This window comes from Cynara cardunculus, assembly GCF_001531365.2.
Source record: "Cynara cardunculus var. scolymus isolate 2C chromosome LG 11, CcrdV1, whole genome shotgun sequence".
NCBI classification, from domain to species: domain Eukaryota; kingdom Viridiplantae; phylum Streptophyta; class Magnoliopsida; order Asterales; family Asteraceae; genus Cynara; species Cynara cardunculus.
Window position 1 is genome coordinate 5,257,712 of NC_037538.1, and position 20,002 is coordinate 5,277,713.

At 33.8% G+C, this 20,002-nt stretch overlaps 3 protein-coding genes and 1 non-coding gene across 4 annotated transcripts; 1 reads left to right on the forward strand and 3 right to left on the reverse strand.

Moving 5' to 3' along the window:
* Nucleotides 1–2,742: 2,742 nt before the first annotated feature.
* Nucleotides 2,743–2,814, reverse strand: TRNAE-UUC. The gene has a single exon. It is a non-coding gene; the product is annotated as a tRNA-Glu (tRNA).
* Nucleotides 2,815–4,013: 1,199 nt separating this feature from the next.
* LOC112521170 (probable glycosyltransferase At5g03795) lies at nucleotides 4,014–7,153 on the forward strand. The gene is made up of 3 exons (XM_025129880.1): nucleotides 4,014–4,416; nucleotides 5,245–5,806; nucleotides 6,593–7,153. The coding sequence occupies exons 1-3, from the start codon at nucleotides 4,113–4,115 to the stop codon at nucleotides 7,077–7,079; spliced, it is 1,353 nt and encodes a 450-aa protein (XP_024985648.1). The 5' UTR covers nucleotides 4,014–4,112; the 3' UTR covers nucleotides 7,080–7,153.
* Nucleotides 4,136–15,566, reverse strand: LOC112520747 (lysosomal beta glucosidase-like). Its single transcript, XM_025129262.1, has 10 exons — nucleotides 15,347–15,566; nucleotides 15,040–15,244; nucleotides 14,423–14,513; nucleotides 14,163–14,308; nucleotides 13,809–14,052; nucleotides 13,613–13,717; nucleotides 13,123–13,305; nucleotides 12,845–13,046; nucleotides 12,070–12,539; nucleotides 4,136–4,183 (listed from the first exon to the last, which is right to left on the reverse strand). Exons 1-10 carry the CDS (start codon nucleotides 15,564–15,566, stop codon nucleotides 4,136–4,138), a joined length of 1,914 nt encoding a protein of 637 aa, XP_024985030.1.
* On the reverse strand, nucleotides 6,635–10,672 carry LOC112521171 (syntaxin-132-like). The gene is made up of 14 exons (XM_025129881.1): nucleotides 10,645–10,672; nucleotides 10,051–10,161; nucleotides 9,915–9,971; nucleotides 9,739–9,787; nucleotides 9,582–9,670; nucleotides 9,417–9,490; nucleotides 9,285–9,327; nucleotides 9,142–9,202; nucleotides 9,030–9,055; nucleotides 8,869–8,946; nucleotides 8,187–8,267; nucleotides 7,934–7,999; nucleotides 7,634–7,824; nucleotides 6,635–6,947 (listed from the first exon to the last, which is right to left on the reverse strand). Exons 1-13 carry the CDS (start codon nucleotides 10,660–10,662, stop codon nucleotides 7,645–7,647), a joined length of 933 nt encoding a protein of 310 aa, XP_024985649.1. The 5' UTR covers nucleotides 10,663–10,672; the 3' UTR covers nucleotides 6,635–6,947; nucleotides 7,634–7,644.
* Nucleotides 15,567–20,002: the final 4,436 nt, after the last annotated feature.

Consider the following 20,002-nt stretch of genomic DNA (forward strand, 5'->3'; position numbering starts at 1 on the left):
TATTTTTGGTTTAATATTATAAATTTTATAAAGATAATAATTAAGTATTCTGTTAGAATTTAATGATTATACTAATTATATTTTACATTTTTAATATTTAAAATGAGATGTTTATCATGTATTTAATTGTGTTTATCTGCAGTTAATTACACGAATTCAGATATGAGATTAAATCGGATAGGGATGGAATGAACGGGTTTAAGAATTTTTAAGAGTTTTAGTCAAATGCTTTATAATATAATATATATATATATATATATATATATAACCGAATAAATTCTAAGTTTCATTAAGCTCATAAACTATTAACAAATAAGATTAAATCATAGTTTTCAAATGAAAAAAATTCCCTTGTTATTACTTAGGTTCAAATGTGGTAACTCTAGGCTACCTGTAAAACATGTGGTTACCCTAAAATTAATCGGGATGCATAACAGATTGGATATTCAGATTAATTAAAAAAATTTGTAGTTTTCAAATGAAAAAAAGAAAAGAACGGATATCCCTATTTTCCACTAAATCAAGACGATGCAGATTTTATTACCATTTTTTATAGTTAATATATGGTATTAATATTATAATTCACAAGTTTAAATCTCCTTAAATGTTTTTTATTTTTATTTTTTTGATAATAGTAGAAAAACAATCACTTGAACACGTTAGTATGAAATAACTCTTTATATATCAATTTTAAAAATCGTAGTTTTTATAATTAATATTTATTTTATATTTATATTATACAGTTATTTTGTGCCTCCACTCCGATTATTTTGGGTCCGACTCTGTTAGTAGAATCCATTTTTCTTCACCATAGAGATTAGCACATTATGTTGGGATTTCATAATGTCGAAGCATGGTAAGTTTTTGGCATTATATACTACATTTATTGGTTTACGTTCATCTTGCTTATTTGGACTTAGGGTTTCAATCGATGTAATAATAAGGTACCTAGAAAATTCAATAGGGTCTGAAAAAGATAAGATATAAACATACCATATTTCCATCATAAGGGTAGAGTTCCTTGAATACCTGCAACTTTCAAAAGATTTCAAGACTTGTGCCTTTTAAACTTGATTTATGTCCAACTCATTATCCTCTATCCTGTAAGCAAGTTATCTCATCATTTTTAAGGATAAATCACGAGGTTTTGATCAAACAGGTAGTTTTTCAATCCAAACTCAAATAAAACTTTATTTTTAACTTAACAAATTATACCTGCTTTCCTCTAAATCTCAGGAGGTCAAGAGCCAGACGTGGGAAGTGTGTAGGAGTATTTTTCGTATTATATACTTCAAAAAAGAAAATGGTTCAAATTTGAATACAGACAGGAAAGACGATCCCACATTAAGAAATCGTAGTCGTTTGCAACTTGTTTCCGGCTCCCAATACTCTTTTAGTTTGTTTAACTACCTTTTCTCGTCCTTCAATCACTCTCACCTTATATTTTTCTTTCCATACCTCAAAGAATAAGGTTGGAAAACAATGTCCTGAACCAATAAGCCAAAGTATAGCATTTTAGAGGTATCATGATGTAGACACAACATACACACACACACACACACACACACACACATATATATATATATATATATATATATATAAGAAGCAGGATATAAATCTCTGCATACCGTTGGTCAGATGAAGATGAACAAGCTTCCCGACTCTTAAACTATAACAATCATCCATCTTAGAAGCTTCGGTTGTCAACTCTTTACGTTTTTAGTCCATGGTTTATTGAAAATTGTTATTTTTGTCCATGGTTTATTGAAAATTGTTATTTTTGTCCTTATAGTTTCGAAATTACGATTTTAGTTATGTTATCAACTCCCTTAGCTTTTCATGACTAAGAGTCTGTCTATTAAATGTTTTTAGAATCTTACCTGGTAAGAACAATGACAACGATCGAGAGTGTCTTACTTGGTAAGTGATGATGACGACTCTTACCTGATAAGCGCTTACCAAATAAAAAATTGCATATGATTTTAATAATAATTGGATAAGAAGTAGGTAAACGACTCCTTACTCCATACAAAAGAAGGGGCATTAGTTATAGTCTTTGTAATTTTCTATTAAAAATAAAAATAATAGAGAAACCAACGTCCATCTCACCTCCCCGTCTCCGACGAACCAATCCCCATCTCACTCGTGATTTCACCCTTAAAATCAAAATCAAGTTCACACCGCTTGAAGTCATTTGCATCCTGTATTATTCTATTAAGCTTTGCAGAGAAAAAAGAAGATGCCCACTTCACCAAGGGTAGATCCAAGCTTTAAACACTAGGGCCCGGGGGAAATCCCACTAGTCAAAAATCAAAAACCTTTATTGATTAGCTTAATTTTTTTTATTTTCATCTTCGTCTTACATGATTTTTCCCCAGTTTCATATAACCATATGCTTTCCTCCTCCAAGTCCCATCCAACATGCTCCCACCCCATTAATTTCCTGGACCCGCCACTGCAATTCACAACAAAAACTTAGTCTTATGTAATCTGTATGGAGGCCCCCGAAAAAGAACAAAGAACACAGGCCATAGATGGCGATCACTTGTCAAAATCAAAAAATAAATTAAAAAAATAAGCGTCGAGTATGATTTTGGCATTAAAAATTCAGTATTAATTGTTATTAAACAAGAATCCAACCTTTATTAGGTAGATCTCAAAATACAAAAACCTTCCAAAGGCTAAGAACAATAAACTATAGAGTTTTAATGTGCATTTATTACAATTTTATTTTAAAAAATATTCCATTGCCGGGAATCGAACCCGGGTCTCCTGGGTGAAAGCCAGATATCCTGACCGCTGGACGACAATGGAACTTATATTTGGATCGCAATAAAACAATTTATATACTTCCATAATTAATTTCAATGTTTTATTATATTTGTATGGTTTTGAGAAAAAATGATAATGATTTTATTTTTTTGAATAAAATATAAATGTGGAGATGTATAGAAATTTGAAAAAAGTTATATCGATATTAGTATCAGATTAAGTATTTTAAAGTTTTCGTTTTTTTTGTAATTTCGATAATTTATTTTTTATTATAATTTAATTTAGGTTTAATAACGAAAAAATTTATTTTTGGTTTAATAATACAATTTTTTTTATAAAGATAATAATTAAGTGTGATGTTAGAAGTTAATGATTATCGTAATTACATTTAAAAAAAATTATATTTAAAATGATATGTTTTATGTTGTATTTGATTATGTTTATCTGCAGTTAGTTATATGAATTTAAATATGAAGCTTTAATTTATTTGTAAATTGTAATCTTAAATTTTAAGTAATTTGCATCAATAAACTGTAGTTTTATACATAAAAAATAGTTTTTTTAAGAATTTTTGTCAAAATATTTTATAATATAACTAGAAAGGTACTCGCGTAATGTAACGGGATACATCTCGTTTTAATGTTTCGTTTACTATCTGTTTCAATCGATGTTATAACACAGTTTTATGTGGTTTTGAGAAAACAATAATGTTTTTATTTTTGAATAAAATATAAATTTGAATATTTCATAAAATTTAAAAAATATATTTATACTAGTATCAAATTAACTATTTAAAAGTTGTTGTTTTTAATTCAAATTTTGTGTTATAATTTATTTTAGGTTTAATAACGGAATAACTTATTTTTTATTTAATAATATTTTTTTTGTAAAAATAATAATTAAGTATTATGTTAGAACTTAATAATTATTTTAATTAGATTTTAAATTTTTTATATTTAAAGTTAGATGTTTATGTTATATTTGATTATGTTTATTTGTAGTTCATTATACGAATTTAAATACAAGGCTTTAATAAGTTATACATATGCATATTTCATTTGTAATCTTAAATTTTAAGTAATATGCATCAATAAATAATATTTCATATAAAAATGAATTTTAAGAGTTTTTTTTGAAGTATAAATATAGATAAATATTTATTTCATTAGAAAATTGGAAAAGAACTAGAAATTAATATACATGAGTTGTAGTGAAGCTGAAAGGTGTGATGCACCCAACACAGTAGCATACGGTGAACGTGAGCCATTTTCTCGTTAATTAATTTGATACCTACGGTGGCCGTTGAACTCACCGGAAAATTCAGTACTTCTCCGGCTTCAATGGCTCGTCCTTTTTTCTTACTCTACTCACTCTCCGACTCACTTAGAAGCTTGTTCTTCATACCTACAGCCTTGGCTCTCACCACTTCTCTCTTCATTCTCTTTTACATCTCATCAACCTCTAATCTCTTCACCCCTCATCTTCACCGCCATTCTCGTCTCCATTTCCTTCAAAACCCTAGCGGCCTTTCTCCCAATTTGCAAAGTCAACCTCAATCTACTCTCGATTTTGACTCCTCCACCCCTAAATTGGGGGTCACGGTGGATCACGGCGGAGATGCAAAACCTTTACGCAGCTCAAATGGTAAGAATATGTTTCATACTTTACGTTTTTAAACGTTTCAGGTTCCATGTAGATGATAAGAACATGTACCCACCATTAACAAATGGTATATAAGCTTAAGACCTGTTTATTAGCAGCTTAACGAGCTAAATGGGGCTGTTTGGCAATTGCTAAATGGTTTGGTGTAGAGAATGATTAAGTGGTTATTGATTAAGAGGCTATCATGATAAAATACAAAATGAAATATAATTGTTTGGTAATTGTGTAGGGAGATCCAGAATACAAGAGGGTTTTAGAACCATTAAGAGATTGACTTTTTTTTTTGCCAAACAAGATTCACCTCTTAAGGATTCGGAGGTTGCCTCTTAATGGAACTATATCAAGAGGTAAACCATGAGACTTGCAGCTTATTCAGTCAATATAATGATACATTGACTGAATATGCTTCCAGTGGGTAGATTGTGCAAAAAGTCAGGTTTTCCATCTATGAAAAATCCTCTAAACGAAAACCGTCTTAATCTCTAAAGACAGATTAATCACACAAAAAACTTATGACTTAATGGAAACCAACCAAACAGCTCCTAAGGCGGCTTAATTTAGAAGTCATAGATGATTCGTTATGAATATCGGACACAACATTCATTAGGAATATTTTATTCATTATGAATAATGTGGTTCCGGCTCCTAAATGAACCTCGACTATAACCTTAAATGATATTTTAATTAAATTCATCACCTCTGTTATTGTTAAAGGAAAAAACGGGTTCATGTTCTTTAATTAAATTTCAATAATTTCCGGTTAGTTGGAAGATGATCGATGAACGTTTATGTTCTTTGGTTGATATCCAGGAAGAACTGTGAATGTCTTCCATGATCATGACATCTTTATAGAAGACTACATCAAAATGAACGAAAGTTTCAAGATTTACGTGTACCCTCATCCTAGAAACCACCCGTTCGCTAATGTGTTACTGCCGGTAGATTTTGAACCCGAAGGCAACTATGCTAGCGAAAGTTTCTTCAAGAAAGCGCTCAACAATAGTCATTTCGTGACCAAAGATCCCACCGAAGCCGATCTCTTTTATCTTCCCTTTTCGATTGCAAGATTAAGGCACGATCCAAGGGTGGGAATTGATGGAATCCAAGACTTCATCAAAGATTACATTTTTAATATCAGCCATAAATACCCGTATTGGAATCGGACTGGTGGTGCTGACCATTTCTATGTTTCTTGCCATTCAATCAGTCGGTCTGCCGTTAGGAAAGCAGAGGAAATCAGACTCAACGCCATTCAAGTTGTGTGTTCTTCGAGCTACTATGTATCTACGTATGTTCCTCATAAAGATGCATCCTTGCCACAAATTTGGCCTCGGCTAGAAGGTGATCCCCACAATGTTACATCATCCGTAAGGTAACATCTTTTCTCTGTCGGAAGATCTTGAATTTAAAAAGCATTTATCAAGAGGTCATTTGGTTGGTTTTCTATTAAGTCATGTATGAATAAAGCTGCTGGTGTGGATTAATTTGTTTGTATAGATTGTGAAGGTTTTTCATAGATGAAAGGAGCGTGTTTGTGTTTTTTAATGGGGGTTCGGGAAAAAACTTGGCTTTTTGCCCCAGCTTACTGAATAGCCACTTTCTATATCATTAAACCACTATCAAACAAGTCACTGACCGAATAAGCGAGCGAGTCTGAAGGCTTTTGTTTGGGAGGATTTTTTCATAGATGAAAGGAGCGTGTTTTTTAATGGAGAGGGACAAGTTTGGGAAAAACTTGGCTTTCTGCATAAAGCTCTGTCCCTTAAAAGCTTACCGAATAAGCCACTTTCTATATCATTAAGCCACTACCAAAAAAGTCATGCATAGCTGACTGAATAAACAGTGAGCCTGAAGGTTTTTGTTTGGGAGGGTCTTTTCATAGATGAAAGGAGCGTGTTTTTAATGGGGAGGGACAGGTTTGGAAAAAACTTGGTCTTTTGCATAAAGCTCCCCTTAAAAGCTTACTGAATAAGGCATGTTCTATATCATTAAGCCACTACCAAACAGTCACTTATAGCTGATCCAATAAGCAGCGAGTCTCATTAAGCTCATAACAAACATGCCCCCATTTCTAGCACACAAATGAATAGATTCTCAAGAAGTAACCTGAATAGACTCTCAAAAAAATGTATCTTATTCTCATCGGAAAATTTTGCAGGAAAAAGCTAGCTTTCTTTGCAGGATCTATGAATTCCCCTGTTCGTGAAAGGCTTATCAAAGCATGGCAGAATGACACGGAGATTTCTGTGCATTCTGGTCACCTAAACACGCCTTATGAAGAGGCGCTTCTCGACAGCAAATTCTGTCTCCATGTCAAGGGATTTGAGGTAAACACAGCCCGCATTGGTGATGCATTGCATCACGGATGTATCCCCACAATCATCGCGAACCACTATGATCTTCCATTTGCAGACATATTAAACTGGAAAAGCTTCTCAATAATCATTGCCACATCGGACATCCTGTCCCTACAGAAGATCCTCACAAGTATAAGCACCGATGAGTATGCCCAGCTGCACAACAACGTACTCGAGGTTAGAAAACATTTCCAGTGGCATGTTATTCCTGTTGGTTTTGACGCGTTTTACATGGTTATGTATGAATTATGGCTTCGCCGAAGCTCTGTTAGGGTTCCATTGAGTTAGAGGTTGATATATAATGGTATTGGCATGATTCTTGCATATCTTGAGTCATTGTGAATATGAGTTAAAACATGACATCTTTAGCTCACCCGCTTCTATGTCATTTGACGAAACTTCCCGGGTAAAATCTCCAGGATCTGTCCATTTTGGTTCGTGAACCCCATTTTTAGCCAAAAACCCTAAACAGTAAGTATAGTTGAACGAGGGTTATTTAGCTAAATGACTTACAGACAAACATTCTTTAAATCCATGATCTTCTGACAGGTTTTTAGACATTCTTGTGTATGGAAGTGACATTCTCAAACTGATCAGAAGGTCATGGATTTAAAAAATACTGACAGAAGGGCATCAAGGCCAAGGACCCAATGAAGGCATACAGACATCTGATGATCAATATCATATGAACACTCATTTTGTACAAGAATAAGGTTATATGATGTTTTGTAAGTGTATATACAATGACCCTATTGGAAGAGCTGAACTATATCCGTTGCTCCCAAGTCACCGGAATGATTTGGTAAAGATAGGAGGCGTTTCTATTCTGCAAGGATGTTCACCTTCTTAGCCGTTAAGCTAAAATGCCATTGGTACTTTCCCATGGCTTGAATACGCCAACAAGAACGGATATGATGACTATGAGCAAAACTATAATAGCCAAGCACATCCATTTCCTTGAGTTCTTCTTTAATTTCTTCGCGTTCTGAAGGGCTCTGTTCCCACTTTGCACATGATCTACCGCACTCGACACCTGTATCGCATGCCGTTCACAAGTTATCAACGAAGTAAAGAAGATGGCTGTAGAATTTAAATAGTGTCGTTATGGCCTTTTACGACGATATGAAAGTATATTTAGTTACATGTGTCTCTATGTTGTCTAGCATTTCCCCTTGAGAATCCACTAAAATAGCCAAATCTGAAAATATCTGCAGGAGTATCATCAGAAAGTAAAGTAAAAGGTTATTGAAGTAATCTGCAATGCATATAAAGAATTACGAATTTGGTCCCTAGACTATATGTTAACTTGCAGTTGTAGTCCATTGACTTCTTTTTCTTGCACTGTTAGTCCGAAATAGTCATTTTCTTATCGTTTTGGTGTCGATATAGCCATACCTGTTGCAACTCGAGAAGCTTCCTTTCTACTTCAATTGCTGCGCTGTGGCGCTCGTGGATTTCTGCAAGTGTGTCAACCACCTACGGGTACACCCGAAGGCGTAATCTTATGTGAGAAATTGCCATAATACGCACACGAAACCAACTATTGTACTTGTCTTTTAGTTGTAAACCAAGAATTACTCTTGCAAAAAGAACAAATATAATTTGCAAGAAAAACCATCTCACTTCCTCATTGTTACAAAGGCCAAAGTGTGTGTTTCTATGCATTTTCACAAAAAACAATTATTTGTTAATCCAAGTAGAATGATTCAAAAAGTAAATAACTCACTCATCAAGATATTCTTTGAGGATGCATTTGGTACGCAAACATGACAGAACTGGATGGGTGAGAGTGAGACAGGCAAGTGAAAGAATTGTGCAAGGTTTTCGGGATGTAATTCGACATTGGTAGTACTTTAGTAATTTACTAATTTTGTCTTCGTCGTCCTGATTCTTGTCCCACCGATTCTAGTGGAACAAAAAAAATGCATTTTTGGTCCACCTCAGTCATGTCTTGTCCCGGTCTTTAATGTCACGCCAAATGTGGGACAACCAGTTTTTATCCTGTTCTCATGTACCAATCATACCCTGAGTGAACTTGCATATAGAGGAGCAGAGAAGAAAAGGGTTGAAAACCAACCTGGCCTCGTCCCTGTTCCTGAATTGCTTTTTGGAAAATTTGTTCGCTATTCCCTGTCTCTATTAGTCGATCAATTGTCTAGTGAAGAGAGCAAGGTATAGTCAGCATGCTTCCTGTTTATACTGTTTTCAAGATAAGTTCGAGGATGGAAGATACCTCACCTCTTCATCAGCTCTGGTTCCCGTTACTAACAACAATTAAACAAAACAGTAACATTTTAGTCAGACATTATGAAAGCATCAAGTCCTGCAGATGTTAAGGTAAGTTCAATACCTGTAAACACCCGTCTCTCAATGACCTCACGATGTTCTTGATGTATGCTTTCTCTTAACGTCTGATAAACGTGCTGAAAGATTAGAAATTTACGCAAAAGATCAAAAGCAGAAGATCAAGAAGTATAGCCACATTTGAACTACCTGAAATTCCTTCACCCTATCTTTAAATTTCTTCTTCAAGGCACTGCAAATGAAGATCGTTCTCAACACAGAATAAATGAGTCTTCCATTCATCAAAACTATGATCAAAGGGTAGTAAATATGATATATTACAGTGTAGTTGCTGTTCTTGATCGGTCTACTCCAGTTCCTTGCCCACATCCAGGCTTTTGTCTGTTGATCAAGTTCTAACTCCAAAATCAAAGAATCTAGGACCTATTAGTTAAAGACTCGAGATGTTGAGGATTGAGATTAATATAACTGTTTCATAGGTCTAACCTCCTTATCGAGTTCTTCAATTTTGGCTTTAATAAAACGAGCAACCCTTCCAACCTCATCAACATCGTTCTCCATTCGCTGCTTGATTGCTGCAAATCGACAATATTGAATTACAAGTCTTTTTTATCTAAAATCTTCAACAATCTTTGAAGGTTACCTTTCATGGCAGCAGCCTTGGTTACGGATCTCGATTCCTCATGAGCATCCTGCATAGATTGCTTATAAGAAAACATTGAAATAAAGTAAAACTAATGATGATCAGATCCCACCTGGAAAGGAGGTTCAGAAAGAGTCCTTCAAATGAAGTTTGTGTGTGTGAATAAGAGGAGATACCTGTAGTTTTTTCAGAAGTTTATTAAGCACGTCGAATTCTTTCTCGATGTGTTGAACCTAATAAATGGAAGAATTTGATAAGATTTATGAGTTAACTTGCTTAATCAAGTTAAAGATAACAGAAGTTAGAATTCACCATCTTAAAATGATCATCCAGTTCTAATTCTCCAGATTGTGAAGCATGTTGTATTCCCATTTCAATATCTCCACCGCCATGACCAGATCTTCGAGGGCTACCAAACGACGCCTACAAATCATCGTCCAGTTAATGAACCAGTAATCAGATACTCCAAAATGGATTACGTTTCGAACCAATTTTACATTCAATTAGCTTAAAAAATAATTCAGTTTTCCTTTTCATTTGACAACCAACGGGAGTACGATTCGAACTCAAACACTTGGTGAACAAGCTCCGACCACTTAACACAAGTAATTTTCCCAATTTCAATCCGTCTCTTTGATTAAATTCCTAGGTTCGTATCTCGTTTGCTACAACGATAAATATCGTTTTACTTATTCGATCATATATGTATATGTGCATTGATATAGACCGATCAAGATCAATGTCAACAAAATGGATCCAAGAGATCGGTTCCAAACATCACGGAAACAAAAGTAAAAACGTGAGATGTAAGACGAATAATTTCCGCAACTATAAACAATGCACAAATTGTTGCTCATAAATTGTAATCCTCAATAATAAAACTCGAATCGTTATGAAGAAACTTACAGATAAGAGGTCGTTCATGTTGAATTGGAGAGATTGATATGGTTTTGTTGTTGTGTGATTGAAATTGGGGGTGGGTTTATGTTTATCGGAAGAAAGAATGAACAGAAGACATGCAAAAGACACACCACAAGAAGGAAGAAGGACCGTGAACGCAGGCTGTTGCTCATTTTTCACTTATTTTTTGTATTATATAAATTATATTTGTTGATGTATTTATGTGTGTAAATAAAAATAATATAAATAATAAAAAAAATGAGAGGTTAAATGAAATTTATATTTTATTAATATATCTTTAAAATAAAGCATAATTCTCTTTTAAAATCTCAAATAGCTCATTCTTTACGTTTTATTCATTCTTTAAATTTATTTATTATATTTTATCATTTCTAAATTTTCATTTTACTGTTTTAAAATATTATTTTTATACGTTTTCTATGTTCTGATTAATTTATTAAATATTAATAATAAAAAATAATATAAAAAAGTTATGAAATTAATAAACTTTATATTTTAAACGAAAATTTCAACTATATATTTTGTTATAAATAATTATTTATTCTATTATAATTACATAAATCAATCATAATATAAAAAGTATATAAACAACTCATTAAGGATAAATTAGTCATTTCATAAGTCCTATTTTGTTCAGTTCCATTTTATCAAACGCTGAAAAATTGAATTATCCTGTCCTGTCCCCTGTCCAAGTATTAAATGCATCCTAAAAACCACCCATTTTCAAGAGACGTGAGAAACAGCTATGAAACAAAACTACACATCAAACATTCACAACAAAAACACTAAAAGTTCAAGAAGGGAAACACAGAAAAGGTACAAAAACAAATTTCTCAAGTATTTTTGTTGTGAAGGTTTAATGCTTTTCGCTATCTTTGTAGAGTTCTGCTGTGAAGGTTTAGGGGCCGTTTACTAAACGCTTACCCAGGTAAGCGCTTACCAAGTCACATTACCTTACCGAATGAATATGACAAGAACCAAAAATCTTACCCGATAAGAACGAAGACAAGAACCGGGAGTCTTACCCGGTAAGTGATGGTAATGACTCTTACCAAGGTTACCGCTTACCGGGTAAATTGTTGTATATGATGTCATGTTAGTGGATTAAAATCTTACCCGATAAGTATATAATAGTATTGAATTTTATTGATAAACACTTACCGAATAAGTGTTTGGTAAACGGCCCTTAGTGTTTTTTTAACCGGTCCCATTCTAAAAGATTTATGAAAAGTAATTTATTTCATGCCAACTTCAATAAAATAATGGGATAATAAAGATTTAAAAGAAGCAATCTTTTTGGTGTCAAGAACACAAAGAACTCAGAACACAGAACCTAACTTAATTCCTAAAACTACATACACATATCTTCAAATCTCAAGGACAAGATCAGGTCTTGCTTGATTTGATCGCTTCGGTCGTAAGCCCGTATCCGAATGGGTACAATGGATCGTAATGTGGATCACCAACGTTCATCGGGAGCTGATCAACCGTCTTGAACCAGGTCCTCGCAAGTTTGCCCGTAAAACCATAATCACCATACAGAACATCAGCAACGCCTTGGCCTTCGGTTCCCGGAAGCCAAGCCGCCACCAGTGCATCCATGCTAGAAACATACGGTTCAAGCACAACCGGTCGTCCTGAAATCAGCACAACAACGCACCTCACCGCCCCACATACATTTGTGATTGTGGTCGGGCCTGGATCAGGAATCGTTAGATTCAAACTGTCTCCAACCGTCTCTGAGTATGGGTACTCGCCAGTTACAACGATGGCGTACGAGAAATTATTGGACTTTATAAATTCAGGAGTCGGGTTTTCTTGATACACGACTTCGGTTGTCGAGTCGACTGTGTTCTTTACGGCCGATAGAATTGTGGTACCTGAGAAATTTGCAAAAGAGAATACGAATATATCGTATTTCATGTTTCATACGTTGTTATATATTGCTGGACCCTGATAGACTAGTCATGTCGGTAAAAACTAGTTGATAAGCAACATAACAACGTAATAACCTAAAAGGACATGTTGAAAAATTAATTGGAAAAATGTAAGGGGCATAACTGAAAAAAAGCCTTGAGCTTATTGAAACGCTAATTGAAACAACTAGCTTATGGCTAACCAAACAAAGCTTTTTCAATAAGCTCAAAAATAAGCTACCCCTAATTATAGAACACAGAGTACGTACCCGGTGTGATATTTCCGCTTTGGCCGTGCCACTCGATGGTCCAGCCACCGCACTGGTTACCGATGTCGTTGGCATGAGTACCTGAAACTAGTATTTTGGTCGATTTTTTCGGGAGGGGAAGAAGGGGCGTGTTGCCGGACTTCCCGTTCTTCAGCAAGACTAGCGATTTTCTTACGGCTTCCCTAGCCAGGTCTCTGTGCTCCTGATGTACAACGGATTTTTAAGTTAGAACGAGCAGTTAAAAACACGGTCTAGTTTCCAGCATACGTAATACCGACCTGAATTCCAAGGTATTTAGCCATGCTGAGATCTGCCAACGGGTTCTCAAACAGACCCATCACGAACTTCACCCTTAAAATCCTCCTAACTGCATCATCGATTCGACTCATCGGGATGAACTTATTCTTCGCTAAATAAGTCAACCCAACGATGAATTCTGTATAGTTGTAAGGTACCATGATCTGCAATGGTATCGACTCAATCAAACGGCATAATCCAAGTCTTGCACTACAACAAAATCGGTCTTATAAGACGGTCAAATGTGTCGTTATAATAGACTGAGAAGTGTTCTATTTACATTTTAAAAAATTTACGACACTTTTACGTTGGACGTACAATTTTGTGGTCTTACAAACTTAAATCATGGGGTAATGCAGTCTATTATGACATTTAGACATATTTGACGTCCTATAAAGCCGATTTTGTTGTAGTGTTGTGACTCATTCTTAAATCATTTCGAATTTGAGTACATCAAACAAAGAAACTAACCATATCAAGGCCAGCCTCGACACTCTTTAGTATCGACCAAGTGTAGTTAGCGTGAGGCGGATCCGTCAATCGATCGATACCTTGCCAATCCGAAATAACGAACCCCTGAAAATCCACGAAAAAACATCACAAGATCCGATCATGGTTGCGTCAATCTAAATTTGAACACAAACTACTTGGAAAATATCGGGTTTACTCTGAATTTGACAGTGTTTTTCAAGAAGTAAGTGATGAGTTCCTGATCTCCATGCATTTTAACTCCATTCAAGCTCGAGTAGGAGATCATGATCGTTGCAACGCCTTTGAGTACCGAATCGTAGTATGCCGGCATATGAATGCTGAATAATCCGTGCTGGCTTATGACGGTGTTGTTTTCATTGATGCCTTTCGTTGTGCCACCATCACCGACGAAGTGTTTGGCACACGCCGCTACCTTTTCTCTGTGAAAAACAAGGGGGAAAAAGCCGAATTAAAGGCGATAACATGTCGGTATGACCGAATTATGATTATGTTTATGTGCAAAATATCGAAAGCGATGTGATGGGCTTACTGTCCGCCAACAAAAGGGACGCCTTTTTCGCTATTAGTAGGAATATCTCCCTGTAGTCCAGGTATAAGCTCGGTCATGGCGCGAACAATTGTGGGATCTTCACTATAGCTTTCGAAGCAACGACCCCATCTTGGATCTCGACAAACCTGTGAATAGGTTAATGAAAGAAAGGATTTTGATTTGTTTTTCGCTATTCATTAGTGAATACTTTCTCGGTTCGATTCATATGATGCAAGTAGAATGAAAATGTGATAATTTACCGCGATACAAGGTGCAAATGCATAGTTAATTCCCGTTGCTCTGACTTCGAGAGCAGTTGCAACTCCGATTTTTTTGACGAGCTCAGGATCCCTATATTATCATTTCAAAGCATAAGAAATCACACGATCGTAGTACAATGCATAGTCCATCGAAGTAAGAACTATTCACTCTGCTTTTGGTATGTGGACGGGATGGGACTGGAGGGTGAGAGTGAGGTAGGCGGGTGAAAGGACCAGAATCTCTGAGCATTTTAACCTCACATGGGTATTTTAGTAATTTTACCACTTTTTCCCATCTCCCCAAATTTTGTTCCTCCTATTTTGGCGGGACAGAAAAAATTGCAGTTTCGTCCCACTCAAGTCATGTCCTAGTCTGATGTCACGTCAAACGAAGTACTGTCTGGTTCCATGTACCAAACACACCATCAAACACATGGTTTCACAAGATCGTTAGCATTCAACTATTTGTCAAATATCCAACATCCCCTTCAATACCATCTACGTTTTTAACGGTTACAAAGGGCAAATATGTAATTTTAACTTCAAAACTTTCCAATTTTCTCATCTTTTTGTTCTCAAAATCAAAATTCTTGCAATTTCCATGAGAGTAAACTTGCCTTGTTACACCAAGACCAACGTTATGAGGAAAGATGGTGGCATTGTAGACATTGTTGTTGCCATGGACAGCATCAATCCCGTAAATCATCGGTATCCCTAAACGAGAAGCCAACGACCCTTTTTGAAACTCGTTTACCATATTAATCCATGTCTCCGGGGAAGCCCTGTTGGCCGGAACACTCCCTCCACCGCTCAATATACTCCCTGCCCATAATCCAACACTCTTATAAACAACAGGAAAACATCATAAACCTGAAATCTTGAATCAAAATGACGGAAAACACAAGTGAGATTTCGTTTGATTACCAATGGAGTATTTCTGCATTACATCAGGTGAAGCTACAGATCTGTCGATCTGTGTCATTTGGCCGATTTTCTCCTCCAAAGTCATTCGTTCCATCAAATCCTTTATTCGAACATTTATGGGTTGTTTCGGGTCTTTATATTTCATGCTTTCTGCTGCAGACATAGCAGTCCAACAACAGATCACAAGCATCACCAAACCAAATGGTGAACGTTTCGCCATTTTAAAACCGCCTTCGATAGCGATCTACAACAATTCATATAAACACGACAATCAGAAAACAAACCATCAGCAAGTGATTCAAGTTTCTTGCAATTTAGCCAAACTTAGAAGCTAAATACCAATCAGAAAACACAAATCTTTAGAACATTTGGGAATCAAATTAGAAATCATCGGTCATTAAATTAAGGGCCTGCTTGTTAGCGGCTTAATCAGTTTAAAAACCTGCTTCTTCCACTTATGAAGAAACCCTCCCAAACAAAAAACTTCCCATTCTATACAGAAAACTTTATCCATACAGAACTTAATGGAAAACCAACACCACCCGCATACCCTTTTGAAGAAAGGGGAATGTTTGTCTTTTTGGCTCTAAACAACTAATATTCAATGCCAAAAGTCATATGAACTCCAAGACTTCTAGAATCTATGCCAACCTCCATTAAATATATACAAATCCCACCTGTAATCACACTTTTATCAAAGATTTTGATTATTAGTTCATTGTCTACAAAACCCTTTACAGAACATGAAAAATCTTGGAGACCCAATCAAACAAGATCAAAAATTTATAAAGAAAACAACCAGAAAATACGTAATTAACATCGAAACAACAATGCTGTATTTGAACTTAAACTCAATCTTGACGACACAGACATGGAGATATCGACAAACGAAGTAAAAAAAAAAAAAAGGTCTGATTGATTAAGTGGCGTAACAATGCAGTAGATCAGATAAAGAATCAGAGCAAACCATCATCATCATCGTCAACAAAATCATACATTCTGTAGATCACAGCAAAACCCCCACAAAACCCCAGAAGTTAAAACAGCAAAAAACACAAAACAATTGGGAATCATCAAAGTAAAACAAGAAACCCTCAAAATGGACGTAAGAAGGTTTAAGAATCAAGATTAGAGCTTACAGAGAAATGGAGCTTGAGGGGTATCGAGATTTGAAGAATGTGGGCAACGGTAGGGTGATTTTTATAGGGAATTGGGTGTGTATTTGGGGTTTTGAAATGAAGGGATTAGTCGGGATCGAGGGGGATTAAAGTTTGTTTAATATTTTTGAACGGATGTTTAACGTTTAATCCTTGACATTAAGTCCCATAATGATGATGATTACAACTCCTATCAAACAAATTTCGTTTCAAATTATTTTCTTGAAATCGTATAATTTGCTACATGAATTATTAATGGTTTTTGATGGGTTATCATGCTTATATGGCGAGCGATGTGGTATCCGGTTAATTCTTCAGCAAATAATACTGAGTTGGATACCATATCGCTCATTACCTCAGCATGATAACCAGTTAATGATTTAACCGGTTGTTCAGGTATTTAAATGTGTAAAACTTTATATCTTATGTATCAAAATTGAAGTTTTGAAAGTATATTACTCAAAATAGGAATGAAGTTAAAGTACGTTACTTTTTCATGCAATTTGTCCGTAATTTAATAGATTTGAAGGTCATGTGATTGATATATCTGTTTTTTCAATAAATTTTAGTAATCAAACCCGTTTCGACTTGTTGTCGAAAAGATTGTGACCATAATATTGGATTGTTTGAAGGGAACTAACACGGGCATGTCTTGCATTGATGCAAAGATCGCCTTGCCTTCCAAGAAGGAAGGAGTCTCCAAGACGACATAATTAGCCAACGATACTCATAACATAATCTAATCAACTAAAATTGTGTTTTAATGCACGAATAAAACGAAACTTAAGTTAACGATGGTTTCTATATTGATACAGTAACACGACCATTTTCTCTTGGCAAGGGAAGACAAAAATCTCTAAACTCGAATCAAGCACATGGGTATGCATTATTGTTTTATCTTTGATGTTTGTGTTTGTTCTTTTTGGGAATACTTTTTTCAGTTTCTCCCAAAATCCAAAACGAAATTCAAGATTTTAGCATACCGTGTAAGTGAATACGACGTATGTCGAAGACTTCTATTTTCGCTTTCCGCCCAAAATTTAAACTTTAAACAACAGACTTGTCTTTTAGATCTTGATGTATTTAATAAAAAAATCGTCGATGAAGACAAGACAATAATGATATTGGAGAATTAATCAACATATATATCACAAACTCATCTTGGTCAACCACAAGGATGGTGCCTGATTGGTTTGAGTTTGGCTCCAAATGTCAAAAGTACCAAGAGGTCTCAAATTCAAATCCAATGAGGGTTAAAAATTCCCTTGTGGTCACGGAGGTTGGTGACTCCGGGCTATCTGCAAAGCAGGTGGTCGTCCAGGGATTAGTCGTCCTGGGATTAGTCGGCTTGCATAGCAGGTTGGATATCCAGGTTAATTAAAAAAAGAAAAAATTCATCTTGGTCAAGTTGTGTGAATCTGACGTTTTCCACATAGTTTTGAAGGTCTTTTATCTGGATTCGTATTTATTTAAACTACATTTTATTTGTAAGTTGATTTTTTTTTTGAGTTGCAAAAAGCTCGATCTCGTTTATTATTTACATTGATTGCATTCATTCCTCATCTTCATTGGGTCGTTAACCCATATTTTGAGTTTCCATGAACTCCAGAGTGTCGATACTGATGGATACAAATATGCAATCAATAATAGCGTGACAGTAATGTATGAGTATGGACTTCGGATCATGTGAGACCCGTTTGTTTTCGTGAGACCAATTTTTTACACTTGAAAACTTCACAGCAGAACACTGTGAAAGTAACTTTCACGGTGTTTTTGCTGTAAAGGTTCAGATTGTTTTTACCTTCATAATATTTTGCTGTGAAGTTTTAAGTATAAAAATATAATCTTACGGATCTCATAAAAACATGTTAGTCTCACATGAACCCAACCCTATGAGTATAATAATATTGTTTACATATATAAAGCTTGACTGATATTTTTTTTTTCTAAGGGAAATGAAACCATTCAAAGATGGATGTTGTTTAATTTTTTTCTTGTAAACAAATATATATTGTTTATCTATACTAACTATATTATAAAACATTTGACAAAAACTCTTAAAATCATTTTTTGTGCATAAAGTACTGTTTATTAATGCATATTATTTAAAACTCAATATTGCAAATAGATTGTGTGTAAGTACAACTTATTAAAGCTCCATATCTGAATTCGTATAACTAACTGCAGATAAACATARTYAAATACAGGATAAACATATCATTTTAAGTATAAAAAATCTAAAATATAATTACGATAATCATTGAATTGTAACATGATACTTAATTATTATCTTTATAAGAAAATTATATTATTAAACCAAATATAAATTACTCCATTATTGAACCTAAATTAAATTTTAATAAAAATTTGAATTAAAAAAATACACAAAAATAGGAATTTTAAATAGTTAATTTGATGCTAATATCGATATATTTTTGTCAATTTTTTATGATATTTTCAAATTTATATTTTATTCAAAAATACAAACATCATCATTTTTTCAAAATCACATAAGACCATACTATAACATCGACTGAGATAAAGAATAAAATAAAATATTAAAATCAAGATGTATCTCGTTACATTGTACGAGTACCCTTATCTATACTATATTATAAAGCATTTGATAAAAACATTTAAAAACCACTTTTTATGCGTAAATTACTGTTTATTAATGCATATTACTTAAAACTCAACTAGAATGGTACTTGCGCAATGCAGCGAGATACATCTCGATTTTAATGTTATATTTTATTTTTTTTGTCTCTATTGATGTTATAATATGGTTTTATGTGTTTTTTTTTAAATATTTTATTTTTGAATAAAATATAAATTTGAAGATATCATAAATATTTGAAAAAAAAAAATATCAATGTTAATATCAAATCAACTATTTAAAAGTTCTCATTTTTATGTAATTTCTTTAAAAAAATTATAATAATTTAATTTAAGTTTGATATTGAAAGAATTTATTTTTAGTTTAATAATATAATATTTTATAAATATAATAATTAAGTATTCTGTTAGAACTCAATGATTATTCTAATTAATATTTTAGATTTTTTATATTTAAAATGTGATATTTATCCTATATTTGTTTATGTTTATCTGTAGTTAGTTACACGAATTCGGAAATGGAGCTTTAATAAATTGTACTTATGCACAATCTACTTGTAATCTTGAGTTTTAAGTAACATGCATTAATAAACAGTATTTTATGCATAAAAACGATTTTTAAGAGTTTTTATCAAATGCTTTATAATATAGTATAGATATTACAAATAAATTGTGCGTAAGTACAACTTATTAAAGCTCCATATCTAAATTCGTGTAACTAACTGCAGATAAACATAATCAAATACAAGATAAACATCTTATTTTAAATATAAAATATAATTAGAATAATCATTAAGTTATAACATAACACTTAATTATTATCTTTATAAAATGTTATATTATTAAACCAAAAATAAATTATTTCATTATTAAACTTAAATTA